Source organism: Ursus arctos, unplaced genomic scaffold (genome assembly GCF_023065955.2).
Source record: "Ursus arctos isolate Adak ecotype North America unplaced genomic scaffold, UrsArc2.0 scaffold_14, whole genome shotgun sequence".
NCBI classification, from domain to species: Eukaryota; Metazoa; Chordata; class Mammalia; order Carnivora; family Ursidae; genus Ursus; species Ursus arctos.
This window is the reverse complement of record NW_026622808.1, coordinates 17,512,653-17,525,288: the sequence shown is the minus strand read 5'-3', so window position 1 is coordinate 17,525,288 and position 12,636 is coordinate 17,512,653. Positions and strand designations below refer to the sequence as shown.

Here is a 12,636-nt window from a genome sequence, read left to right as displayed (position 1 = left end):
GCCGCTAAGCCCACGAGTTCATCAGCGGACGAATGTGATTATCAGCCTGTGAGAGTGTGTGTGCACCTGGTGAGGACAAGGCTCTGACGAACGGTGCTGCTGGGACAGTCCTGGTTCAGATCCCAGCAGGCCATTTCATCAAGTGGCCTTACGCAGGGGTCCTGCTGAGCCGCGGTTTGGTAGTCTATACCGCACTCCCTGTCAGGGGTTCTCGGGGGATTGAGTGAGAATTTGACACAGGTCCTTGGCACACAGTAGGTGCTGGCTTAGCTTCAACCCTCCCTCCAGGCTTCCTCGTGAGTTGATCAAATGTTGTCCAGCCTGCTGCTACGCTCTGGGGAACAAAAAGTAAGGAGGTCACGGGTTTATGGCCCCGCGGCCCCGGATGGGCACACAGCATCCGACAGCCAGGGAGAAACTTCTGGCTGGGTGGTGGCTGTGTCTGGGGAAGATGAAAGGGTTGTGTTCCCGCGATCCCACTTGCTCGCTGCACGCAAGCAGGGAAGGTGTGTCCGAGCTCACGTCTGTGTGTGTCGTCGGGGTGCCCCTCCAGCGACTCCGCAACCGTCTGCGTGGACACACCCGCCCGCCCACTCTGCGAGGGACAGATCTTCCTCTCCGAGGACCGATGGGGGAGGAGCCAGCTCCGCGGGGCGGGGTCCAGGTGGCTGACGCGCGGGGCCACGCCCCCCACCTTGGGACAGACCCGGAAGCGGTGGCGGCGCCCCTGGGGGAAGATGGCGCCCTCGGGGCTGAAGGCGGTGGTGGGGGAAAGTGAGTGCGTCTCCTGGGGGGCGGGGGCCAGGGGTGCACGAATCCTGGGACCCTGGCGGCGGGGATTTGGCGGCCGGGCTGGGCGTCGAGCACCTGATCCTCGAAGGGGCGGGCGGGGACTTGGTCCCGCTGGACGTCCCGGCTCTCCCGTGCCGGAGCGAAACAAAGTTGGGGGACTGGACTCCGGGGACCCAAGGGATCGGTCTAGGGCTGGCGTAGGCAGGCGCCAGGGCTTGCACTCCTGGACCCCCTAGGGTGCCGGCAGAGAGAGGGCACAGCTGGACGCCCATACTGCCGGTTCTCTGAGGCTGGCAGAGTCCCGGGGGGCTGGACTCTTGGACTGGGGCCCGGACTGGGTGCGCTGGTCAACTACCCAAGGTGGTGTGAGAACTCGGGGGATGTGGTCAGGCCAATGTCCAGGCCCAGGGGTGCGGGACACCTTCCTTCTTGCCGGGTCCCCACGAAACTCATGCAGCGTGAGGACTCGGGCGTCTAGGCCGCGTGGGTAGGGGCTCTTGCGAGAGGGGTGGAGGTCGCCCCTTCCCCCATCTCGGGTAGTTCCGGTCTCAGCACCTCCTTCCTTCTGCTTCCGCCCTGGCGGTCCTGATAAGAGTGGACATGACACTCTGGGCGGGCGGGGCCACCCTGTCCCTTCTGCCTCCTCCCTCTGCAAGGCAGGGCAGACTATGGCTCAAACCCCTAGCACCCCAACCCAAAACGGAGCCTCGTACACAGGGGTTAATGGGGAGAAGCCAGGCCCACCTCGAAGCAGGGAGTCAGGGGGCCTGCAAGTAAACTGATGTAGGTCGCGGGGAGGGAGGGGTCTGGCGTCAACGTTCCCACCAGGAGAACTCGAGGTTGCAGATGGCGAGGCTGAGAGCCAGGCTCTGGAGGGAGGTAGACCTATATGTGAGCTCTGGCTTTTCAGTTATTCGTTCATCCAAAGCATATATTGAGTGGCTACTTAAGCCCCAGGCATTTAGCCATTTAGGGCTGAGGGTGCTGAGGCTAGTCACTTGTCCTCTCTGAACCTGTTTCCCTGTCTGTAAATTGGGGGTGACACTAGGGGTGACCTCACAAGACTGATGAGAGAAGTAAACAGGAGTGAAGATGGAGGCCCAGCCCCAAGGCCCAGAAGGCTTGGGGGCACGTTGGGGCCAGAGAATCCAATATCTTGAGCCCACCCTACCTTCCCTGCAGAAATTCTGAGCGGAGTCATTCGGAGTGTCAAAAAGGATGGGGAGTGGAAGGTATGGGGTTGGCAGAATGCCTTGTCCAGACTCATGTGGGGGGCCTGAATGTGGGACCCATAAGAACTCCCTGAGGAGGGTGCTGGTCCATGGTGGGGGGAGGGGGGGGGGCTTGGGTGGGTCGGTCTGGGACAGGGTGGGGGCAGGTGGGGGTCCTGGGTCCTCCCACCAGCCAGCTCTTGAAGCTGTCAGTCCCGCCTGCCACCCCAGCCCCACCTCGGGGGCAGCTGTAGCCTCTCCTGCCCACTCATCTGTCCATCAGTCTGTCTGTCCATCCATCTGGGCAGGTACTCATCATGGACCATCCAAGCATGCGCATCTTGTCCTCCTGCTGCAAAATGTCAGACATCCTGGCTGAGGGCATTACTAGTGAGTGGACACCCCCACCCCACGCTGCCCAGGTGGGACCTGAATATGGGGTCCCCTAAAACTGTCCAGAACTCCCCAATACTCAGGTCCCCATATATACAGCCCTTCCTCCTCCTGAGTGTGGGAGCCTGTGATGGGCGGGTCTCCCATGCAGGTCTTCCCAGCTGCAACTTCCTGACTATGTAACCCCTGTGTGTGGAACCCCATGTAGGATTCCCAGAGTGAACTCAGTGTGAGACACCCCAGAATATGTAACTTTCTATGGGGGACCCCTAGGGGGTGTGGCTGTGAACTTGAATGTGCAGAACCCTGCCCGTGTAACTCTTAGCTGTGTGCCCCTCCCCTTAGGCACCCGAGGGTGTACAGCTCCCCCTGCCCTAGCATCCAGCCCTCTTGCCCAAGTGTCCAACTTTCCAAGTCTGAGATTCTCCATGATCCCTGGCCCCAATGCCACCTACATACGGCCCTTTCTCTGTTCCTACTAGTTGTTGAAGACATCAACAAACGGCGAGAACCCATCCCCAGTTTGGAGGCCATTTATTTGCTCAGCCCCACGGAGAAGGTGCCTGCGTGAATGTGTGTGTGTGTGTGTACGTGTGTATGCGTGCCTGTGCATGTGTGCACATGTTGGGGGGGCAGGCAGGGGCTGGGAGGCTGGGGCAGGGCTCTGGAGGCGCAGGGCCAGGCTTGGACAATGGCGTGCCTCCCTCAGTCAGTGCAGGCCCTGATAGCAGACTTCCGGGGGACTCCGACCTTCACCTACAAAGCAGCACATGTCTTCTTCACCGACAGTGAGTGAAGCGAGCTGGGGGAATGGGGGGGTCGGGGCGTGGGGTCACTCTGGCCTGATGCCCCCTCTTGCCCACCCCAGCCTGCCCCGAGCCCCTGTTCAGTGAGCTGGGCCGCTCCCGTCTAGCCAAGGTGGTGAAGACGCTGAAGGAGATCCACCTGGCCTTCCTCCCCTACGAGGCCCAGGTACAGCCCAGACTAGTCCAGGGTCGGGGTGGGGGTCCGTGACCAAACGTCCTGGGTTCCAACAGAAACAGACACTGAAACGAGTAAAGGGGACATCAGGTTGGAAAGGAAAGCAGCCAGCACAGAGGGTCATAAGTTCTTCCCGCATAGGCACCTGGAGTTCTGTCCTCCTGGGCAACTGCAAGGGGCAGCATAGAGACACCTCTGAGGTGTCCTGCCCCGGGGGTAGGGGACTGGGGTGTTTCTCCACATCCTTCAGGCATCAGCTGAAAGCGGCCTGGGCCTGCCTTCTGGATGGTGTGGCAGGCTCCAGAGCCCGGGGGAAGCCCCAGGGAGCGGCAGGAGCTGGAGACCGCACGATGGCCAGGGACGCACCCAGAGTGGTGGCCTTGGCACTTATGCCCTCCCAGGTGTTCTCCCTGGATGCCCCCCACAGCACCTACAACCTCTACTGCCCCTTCCGGGTGGGGGAGCGGGCGCGGCAGATCGAGGCACTGGCTCAGCAGATCGCCACACTGTGCGCCACCCTGCAGGAGTACCCGGCCATCCGCTACCGCAAGTGGGGACCCCATCCCAATGCCGTCCCCCACCTTGACCCCAACCTGCCTGCAGCCTTTGACCTCACTTTGACCCCAGTCCTGGTCCTCACCCTGGTGCCAGCTCCCATCCCTAACCCCATCCTTGGAGTTGTGTGTGCCTTAACTACCCGTGTGTGCCCGGCCCTCCCCAACCCCACTCCTGAGGCCCCCATGTCTGCCCACCCCACTCCCAGGGGCCCAGAGGTCACGGCGCAGCTGGCCCACGCCGTCCTGGCCAAGCTGAACGCCTTCAAGGCAGACAATCCCAGTCTGGGTGAGGTAAGGGGGCCTGCCGGGGAGGTGGGGGTGAAGCCACGGCCAAGGAAGGACAGGGTCAGTATCCTCATCCCTGCCAACCCCCCAGGGCCCTGAAAAAACCCGCTCACAGCTGCTCATCATGGACCGGGGGTCGGACCCTGTGTCCCCGCTGCTGCATGAGCTCACCTTCCAGGCCATGGCCTATGACCTGCTGAACATCGAACAGGACACGTACAAGTAGGCGGAGCCCAGGAACACTCACCGCCCCCCCCCCCCATCAGCTCCTGGGTCCCTGGTCGTCGGCTGGTTGCCCTGACCCTCCATCTCCCGCAGGTACGAGACCACGGGGCTGAGCGAGGCCCGTGAGAAGGCTGTGCTGCTGGACGAGGACGACGACCTGTGGGTGGAGCTGCGGCACTTGCACATTGCCGACGTGTCCAAGTGCGTGCGCGCCGGGTGCCAGGGAGTGGGCCGCTCCGCGGGTGGTCGCCACGCATCCCCAGTCCGCCCCCTCCCCCCGCTGTGGGCCATGTAGGTGGTCTTTGGCTCTGGGTGAGCACCCCAGTACAAGCCACGCCCCTCACCCAGACTCGGTGCGGGCTTGCCCATGGCCTGGTACAGGGACACGTGTGTCCCCTGGCTCCCACCCCCGGGCTGTGTGACCCCTCCCCCCCTGCAGTCAAACCGCAGCCTTGGCACCAGTCCCCAACCCCACCCCTGCCCACTCTTCACCGTCAGGAGGGTCACGGAGCTTCTGAAGACGTTCTGTGAGAGCAAGAGGCTGACCACCGACAAGGTAGGGGCAGGCCTGCGTCAGGAGGGGCAGCTGGCGAGGAGAGGCCCCTGCCCCCATAGAGCGGGAGCGGGGCCGCAGTCCGGTTGCGGAGCCTGGAGTCCGGAGCTGGGGTGGGCAGGGCTGGGCCTCACGGCCTCCCTGTCCCCAGGCCAACATCAAAGACCTGTCCCACATCCTGAAAAAGATGCCTCAGTACCAGAAGGAGCTGAACAAGGTGAGCATGGGCGGGGAACCTGCCCCCCCCCACCCGCCCCACACCACTGCGCCAGGCTCTTGGCTTGGACTCAGTCTCTGTTACCCCAACTCCCGCCCCGCAGTATTCTACACACCTGCATTTAGCCGACGACTGCATGAAGCACTTCAAGGGTTCGGTGGAGAAGCTGTGCGGTGTGGAGCAGGTGGGGGCGGGCCTGGGACGGGGTGGGGGTGGGGCCCCAGAGAGCCGGACCTGTAGAGGGGGCTGGGTCTGCAGGGGAGGAGACTTGTAGAGGTGCGGCCTGTGAGAGGGGCGGGGCCTTCGGAGAGCAAGCTGGCGCTGTGAGAGGCGTGGACCCTGGGGAGAGGCGGTCCTGGGACAGGGGTGCGGTCTATGGCAGGGGCAGGTCCATAGAGAGGTGGGACCCGGGTAAGGGGTGGGACCTGGGGAGAGGTGGGGCCTTGAGGGGGCGGGGCCTGTTGATGGACAGGGACGAAACCTTCAGAGACCGGACAGTAGGAAGAAGCGGGTCCCCAAGGTCCTGTCAAGGACCCTGGGGTGGCCTAGCTCTGGAATCGCCGGACTCCCCGCCCCGCAGGACTTGGCCATGGGCTCAGACGCAGAGGGTGAGAAGATCAAGGATGCCATGAAGCTGATCGTGCCCGTGCTGCTGGATACGGCGGTGCCCGCCTATGACAAGATCCGGGTGCTGTTGCTCTACATCCTTCTACGGAACGGTGGGTTGGGGGCATGGGAAGGCCTCCGGATACCCCCGTTCACGGGGGTCTGCAATGAGCCTGGGAATCAACCAACCCCATGGTTTTCCTGACCTTGGGATGCCCTCACTCAACGGGCACACCAGATCCCACAGATATACCCGTCTCGAACTTGGGAACCCCCCTCCCTTGACCTGGGGGAACTGTCATTGACATGAGGGCTCTGCTGACATAGGGACCCCCAAATCTATGACTCTTCCAAACTTGGCCCCATCAACTAATTCCAGATCCCCATCTATCCCCTCTGAGATCGCCATCCAGAATTCTAGCATCTTCCTCACACCTGCCCCAGTGGCCCCCTTGGTCCTGAGCACCCCCCCCCACATCACAGTCTTGGGACCTCCTCTCACCACCCCCAACCCCCTTCACCCAGGAACCCCATGGCCACCTTCCGAGGCTACCTTCAGAGAGGGCCACCCCATCCTCTCTGAGCCGGCCCGCCTCATGAGACTCCCATCCACAGAAGCCCACCTGTCTTCCTCCTCCAGGTGTGAGTGAGGAGAATCTGGCCAAGCTGATCCAGCATGCCAACGTGCAGGCACACAGCAGCCTCATCCGGAATCTGGAGCAGCTGGGGGGCACGGTCACCAACCCTGGGGTATGCTGGCAGCAAGCCGTAGGGTCAGAGACTGGGCAGAAGGCAAATGTGGGCATGGGGGGGGTGCCTAGGAGGGTCAGAGCCTGGTGCCTGAGAGGCTGGGGAGCTGGGGCATTCGGGGGTATGGTGGGGCTCTTGGAGGGCAGGGGTTCTGTGCAGGATCAGGTCTGGGGACCAGAGGGCACCACAGCTGTCCCCAGTCATGGGTCACATGAGAAGCAGGGGTGAGGCGTAGCCAGAGCTGTGGTCCTGGTGATGGTGCAGTGGGCAAGGGGGGTGTGTGGCCGAAGTCCCAGGTGGTGGACAGCAGGGTCACCGGCACACAGTCAACTGTGGGCTCCTGGAGGACTTGGAGCCCCCCCCCCCAAACACAGTCTAACTTGTGCTCAGCTGTCAGCTTCGCCGCTCCTGTCTCTCTCTGGCCCTGTGTGTCCCACTCCCCTGACCCTGCCTGCACTGCCAGGGCGGCTCTCCCATCCCCCTCACCTGTCCCTCATCTCTCTCCCGGCCCCCTGTCTGTCGCCCTGTCTCCCACCTCCTGGTTCCTGGTTCCCGTTTCTCCTTGCCCTTCGGCCTCTGTCCCCACCTGTCTGTCGTCGTCCTCGTCTTTCTCTGTGCCACACTTGGTCTCATTGGCTCTGTATCTCTCTCTCCTTCTCTTTCCCTGTCCTCTCCCTCTCCCTCTTTCTTCCTCTCCCCCTCCCAGCTCTCTTTCTCTCCTTCTCTCTCCTTCTTCCCTCTCTCTGCTCCTCTGTTCCATTTCTCCATCTTTTTCTGCAACCCTTCCCCCAAGCCAGGTGAGCTCCCAGCCCCACCTGTGACCCACCTCCTTCTCCCCCATCCTCCCACCCCTCCCCCAACACCCCGCCTGTAGGGCTCTGGGACCTCAAGCCGGCTAGAGCGGAGGGAGCGCTTGGAGCCCACTTATCAGCTGTCCCGCTGGACCCCAGTCATCAAGGATGTGATGGAGGTACCGCTGGTGGGGCCCCACCTCCCCCTGCCTACCCCCGCACCCCCGCCAAGTCCTGCCCTGGTCTAGGCGGTGGCTCAGTCCTCTTCATGTCATGGTGCTAAGCCTCAGGGCTTAAGGGAAAATCCCTCATTATGGGCATCCCCCTGGCATCTGATCTGCTCTGCGGGGGGGTGCCCCAAGCCAACACATTGGGACAGCAGGGGGGCACCTCAAGGGGGAGCCTCATTTCCTGTCCAACCACTGGCCCCTTCCTTTGTCCTCCTCTGTTCTCTTCCCCTGCTGCCACTATCCCCCCCCCCCCGAGAAATCCCCTTGTTCCCCCTTCGCCCTCCCCACCACCAGCCCCTGCCCATCCTGGGAGCCCAAAGCAGCAACAGCCAAAAGGACCAGGCCAGGGGCCCAGCCTCCTGGCTTCCCGCCTGCCGTTCCTCTGGCACCTCTACCCACCTGGGGGCCCAGCAACCTGCCCCTCCCATCCCCGTGGACCCTGGATGCCCCGTCACCTGAGGCTGCTGTCCTGATTCTCCCTCTCTGGCTTCCAGGATGCCGTCGAGGACCGGCTGGACCGAAAGCTGTGGCCCTTTGTGTCCGCCCCCGCCCCCACATCCAGCTCCCAGGCTGCTGTCAGGTGAGGGCCCAGGGGACACCCCCTGCCCACACCCAGGCTCATGTGAGGTGAGGGGTGTGGCGCTGGCAGAGGAAAGTCTCCTGCCCGGACTGACCCCTGCCCGCCTCCCCTGCCCAGTGCTCGTTTCGGCCACTGGCACAAGAACAAGGCCGGCGTCGAGACGCGGGCAGGGCCCCGGCTCATCATCTACGTCCTGGGCGGCGTGGCAATGTCGGAGATGAGGGCCGCCTACGAGGTGACCAGAGCCACTGATGGCAAGTGGGAGGTGCTCATTGGTGAGAAGCCGGGACTGGGGTCCCTGGATGCTGGGGCTGGACACCTAGGTGCTTTGGAGGGTCGGGCTGGCAGGAGACTCCCTGTTGGGTCCCCCAAACCTGGAGCCTGTGTAGGGCCTGTGTCTGGGAGCCCAGGGTGAGGAGCTGGAAACTGACTTTCCGAGGGGCTGGGGCTTGGGTTCCCAGGGAAGGGGTCCCCTGGGGGCTGGACCCCTATGTTTCTAAGGAGTCTAGACTCTGGAGTCCTCAGAGTCAGGGCCTGCTTTCCCAGGGACCTCAGCTGGAGGTCCCAAGGCAGCAGCCCCATCCCCCTGACCCTCCCCTGCTGCCCAGGTTCCTCGCACATCCTCACCCCGACCCGCTTCCTGGATGACCTCAAGACGCTGGACCAGAAGCTGGAGGACATTGCCTTGCCCTGACCTGCCCCCTCCCTTCCCAGAGAAATAAACTCCTCCCTTCTCTTTGCCTGCCAGCGCCCACCTCGCCTTCTTTCTGAGGGAGCTGTCCTGGGCCAGCCTCCTGTGGGCCCTCCTCCCTGACCTGCGCCTCCGGACCCACTCGTGTCCTGCCAGGGGGCATCTTAAGCCCAGGCGAAGGTTCAGATTTGGGCTTGGTTTGAACACTGGCTCCAGAACTAGGTGTAAGTTCTTGGCCGGCGTCCTGGTTTCTCCATCCATACAAAACATGGGGCCGGTCATGGCAGCCGCTTTGCGGAGGAGATAGAGACCACTCCAGAAAGCTGAGGGTGTGAGGGCGTGACAGCTGCTGTCCTCCGCTTGGCAGCTGTGATGGGCCTGTTAGTATTAACAAGCAGAATGGATTCGGTATCCTGCCCCCCCAACTCCAGGAACTGTATGAAGGGCCCCGGAGCCATACTCGGCCAGGGGTCCTCTCCAGCTCCCGGGATCAGTCTGCTTTTGTGCGAAGACAGGCACACAGCACACCATGCCCAGTTCCCACCCACCCCAGAGCGTTAGAACTCTCCCGGCTCATCCTCGCCCCCCCCCCAGGGTGTGCCCCACCCCCAGGGTGTTCACAGGGGCTCCCAACTGCAGGACATGTCAGAGGGTGTATGAGCGTGCTGGGGCTCGATGACTTAAGGGCAGAGATGTGTTCTCCCACAGTCCTGGGGGCTGGAAGTCCAAGGTCAAGGTGGCAGCAGGGTTGGTTCCTCCTGAGGCCTCTCACCGTGGCAGGTGGAAGCCGAGATGCCTGCCATCTTCTGTGTCCTCATGTGGCTGTCCCTCTGCACGTCTGTGTCCTAATCCCCTCTTAGAAGGACACCAGTCATGTTGGATTAAGGCCCACCCTAATGACCTCCTTTTAACTTAATTATCTTGTAAAAAGAATATCTCCAAATACAGTCACATTCTGAGGCGCTGGGGGTTGGGACTTCCACATGAATTTGGAGGGGGGATACAATTTAGCCTGTAACACGCAGCTAAAAAGGAGATACGAATCTCACAGTGTGAGTAAGACATGATGACCGTTGTCTCTCTGTGGGGCACAAATACAGAGCCAGGCGGACAGCAGCAGAGGGGGCTGTGGGAGGCCAGAGGATACCCTCATCTATCCAGTCTGGGGGTAGTCAAGGAAGGCTTTCTGGAGGAGGGCAAGTCTGAGTTGAGAATGAAAAGAGGAGTCAGGGAAGGCGGGGAGGGCACAGTGGAAGCAAAAAGAGAGTGAGATGGAGCAGAAAGGATATTGAGGGGCAGTAAGATCTGGGAACCACAAAGCGCCTGAGGGCCTAGGTGAGCTTGTGGCCCCCTGTCGGGGCAGCGCTGTGGAAACTACAGAAGGGATCTGAGCACGGGCAGGCGGGGCCCACATTTAACGCCAGCAAAGAGGTGCTGCTGGGAGGGGCTCCGGTGGGTGGGTGGGTAAGCTGGGTATAGCGCCCCCGTCCCCCGCCCGTGGAGCACTACTTATCACCCATATGTGTAATGGGTGCCCCATCCAAGGCTGGGACCAGGAGGGCACGGGCGGAGACAGGACACGCAGGACCCTTCCTCACCGGCCAGGGAGGACATGGCCCTGACTGAAGTCACCTCTCCTTTTAAGAATTCAGGGAAATCTAAGGACACTTTTCCCGGGAAAATCGCTCACGCAGTTTTGCAGGCGGCGCCCTGGAGAAGGGCTAAACACTGACTCAGCAAGTCCGCTTCTAGGATTTACGCGAAACTCCTACCGGGGCAGAAAGCTGAATGTGCAAGGTCGCCGAGGGGGCGGGTGGGGTTCCCCGGCCCCCGACCCCAGAGATCCCCGCCCTGGATTCGCGGCTCTCCGTCCGGCCCCGGCAGGGAGGCCTTTTAACTGGCCGGAGACGGGGCGGGAAGGAGGTGGTTCTAAAGTTTACCACTGAAACTCGCCTCGCGGGAAAGCCGCGCTCGGCCCTCGGGGCCCACTTACGGAGGTAAACACTGTGAGCACCAGGAGGCGCTGTGGCCCAAGTTTCCGGTTCCTTGGCTGCTTCACGTCCGTACCTGGAGCCGGGGTGACCCTAACTGGAAGCTTTAAGTAGGTCAGCGGTTCCTCCGCGCTTCTCTGCGGCAACAAGACTCCGTTGCCTCTGCCCTTTATTTACGCCAAGGTGGTGTTGTAGCTTGTCCGACTTAAGGACATTTTGATTCAACAGATATTCACGGACCCCTATGGGCCACAGCGGCCAGCAGCGTCAGGCGTCACGCCAATCCCTCCGCATGCATTACTGAGACTTCTCGAAACCCTCCTATGGGAATGAAATCCAATCTCCCGCTCTCTGTGTGTTACACAGTCCCTCTGCAAGTCCATTCCCCACTGGCTCCCTCAGACATAGCTGCTGTCCCTCAAACACATCACTCCGTTTCAGCCACAGGCCCTTTGCACCTGCTGTTCTCATTGCCTACAATGCTCTTCCCCCAAGTCTTCGTATCCTCCCTCCTTCCCGTTTTAGCTCAAATGTCACCGTGCTTTATTTCCTTAGGACATCTATCCTGACTTGCTGTGTTTTCTTTGGGGTTCTCTTCCTGTCCTGGGGAATGTGCCCCATTCTGGATTTGGCTGGCTGCTTCTTTGTGACCCTATATAACTTGTTCTTAGAATCTGTCCCCACCATCCCCACCATGCTGTTTCCTCAGGTCAACAGGTGGTTAGCACTACCTGGACCAGGTAGTGGTCAGAACATTCTTTCACCAGTGGGCCTGGGTACCGCCTGTTGCATCTTCTCAGGGGCTCCATAACATCGTGGTGCTACAATTCATCTGTGGGTTGGTGGGAGTGGGGCAGGTGTCCCCCGGTCCCCACCAAATCTCCACCTAAAGCTGTTAGCAGCCATCAAGTCTCAATGCCTGGACCCATTCTCTCCTGAAGATTGTTTCCAACCTTATTAAGCCTTCCACTGGCATTAGCTGGGATCCTTCTCGAATGACCTGTCCCTCGGCAACTAGTTGGACTGTACAGAAAGTAACTACCTGATACATTTTCTTCGGTGTTATCTGCAGGATCCCCAGGAGGCAGCAGGATATATGAGTTTATCAGGGGGGTCTGGGGTGGAGACAGACCTCAGGGTGACCAGTGGTCACATTGTAAGCATATAGGAAGCATCCAGGAAACTCTGGCTGCCATAATGATAATCATCATCATAATACATTATGGATATAATAATAATGTTATTATTAGTATCTGACACTCCAATGGGGTCCGGCCCTGGGTGGGCTAAGAAGGAGGGCCCCCCAAAGCAGCAAAAAGGATATCTCAGGCTCACATCAGCACTTCGGAGGGTCTGAGGGCACATCCCCAGGAGAAGTGAGGTCCGATGGTTTCAGGATCAGGAATGCATTAGAGTGGGAGTTCTCCCCCCATGCTGTGCAGGGAGCCTCTTCTAGAATAATCTCTCATCCAAGTCACTGGAGGGAAAGGTTTGTGGTCTGGAACTTCCTCCCCTGAACAAATGTGAGGCTCCAGGGCACGCCGGAGCTGCCAGCTGGGCAGGAGGGGTGAAAGCGGGGATCCTGGCAGAGGAAGGGGCAGAGGAAGGCGTGCCCGAAGCCTTCAACTTGGGAGGCAGAGGCTTCGTGGCCTCACGGCAGGGACAGGAAGTGAGTGTGACTCAGCGAGCCAAGGAAAGCTCCAGCAAGGAGAACAGGGCAGGGAGGCTGTCAGCTCCAGGGGAACCTAGACAGCGCAGAGGCAAAGCAAGCTTCCCTTTTTTT

The 12,636-nt window shown here is 61.0% G+C and overlaps 1 protein-coding gene and 1 long non-coding RNA gene across 2 annotated transcripts; one reads left to right on the top strand and one right to left on the bottom strand.

Moving 5' to 3' along the window:
• Positions 1 to 700: 700 nt before the first annotated feature.
• On the top strand, positions 701 to 8,911 carry STXBP2 (syntaxin binding protein 2). The gene is made up of 19 exons (XM_026481288.4): positions 701 to 774; positions 1,975 to 2,024; positions 2,312 to 2,393; positions 2,879 to 2,955; positions 3,106 to 3,184; positions 3,265 to 3,368; positions 3,779 to 3,927; positions 4,141 to 4,225; positions 4,311 to 4,441; positions 4,538 to 4,645; positions 4,943 to 5,000; positions 5,149 to 5,214; positions 5,318 to 5,398; positions 5,795 to 5,933; positions 6,461 to 6,570; positions 7,445 to 7,540; positions 8,086 to 8,171; positions 8,289 to 8,446; positions 8,780 to 8,911. The coding sequence occupies exons 1-19, from the start codon at positions 738 to 740 to the stop codon at positions 8,863 to 8,865; spliced, it is 1,782 nt and encodes a 593-aa protein (XP_026337073.2). The 5' UTR covers positions 701 to 737; the 3' UTR covers positions 8,866 to 8,911.
• LOC123000188 (uncharacterized) lies at positions 8,808 to 12,485 on the bottom strand. The gene is made up of 3 exons (XR_006408005.2): positions 10,856 to 12,485; positions 9,635 to 9,717; positions 8,808 to 9,240 (listed from the first exon to the last, which is right to left on the bottom strand). It is a non-coding gene; the product is annotated as an uncharacterized LOC123000188 (long non-coding RNA).
• Between the last annotated feature and the right edge of the window lie 151 nt (positions 12,486 to 12,636).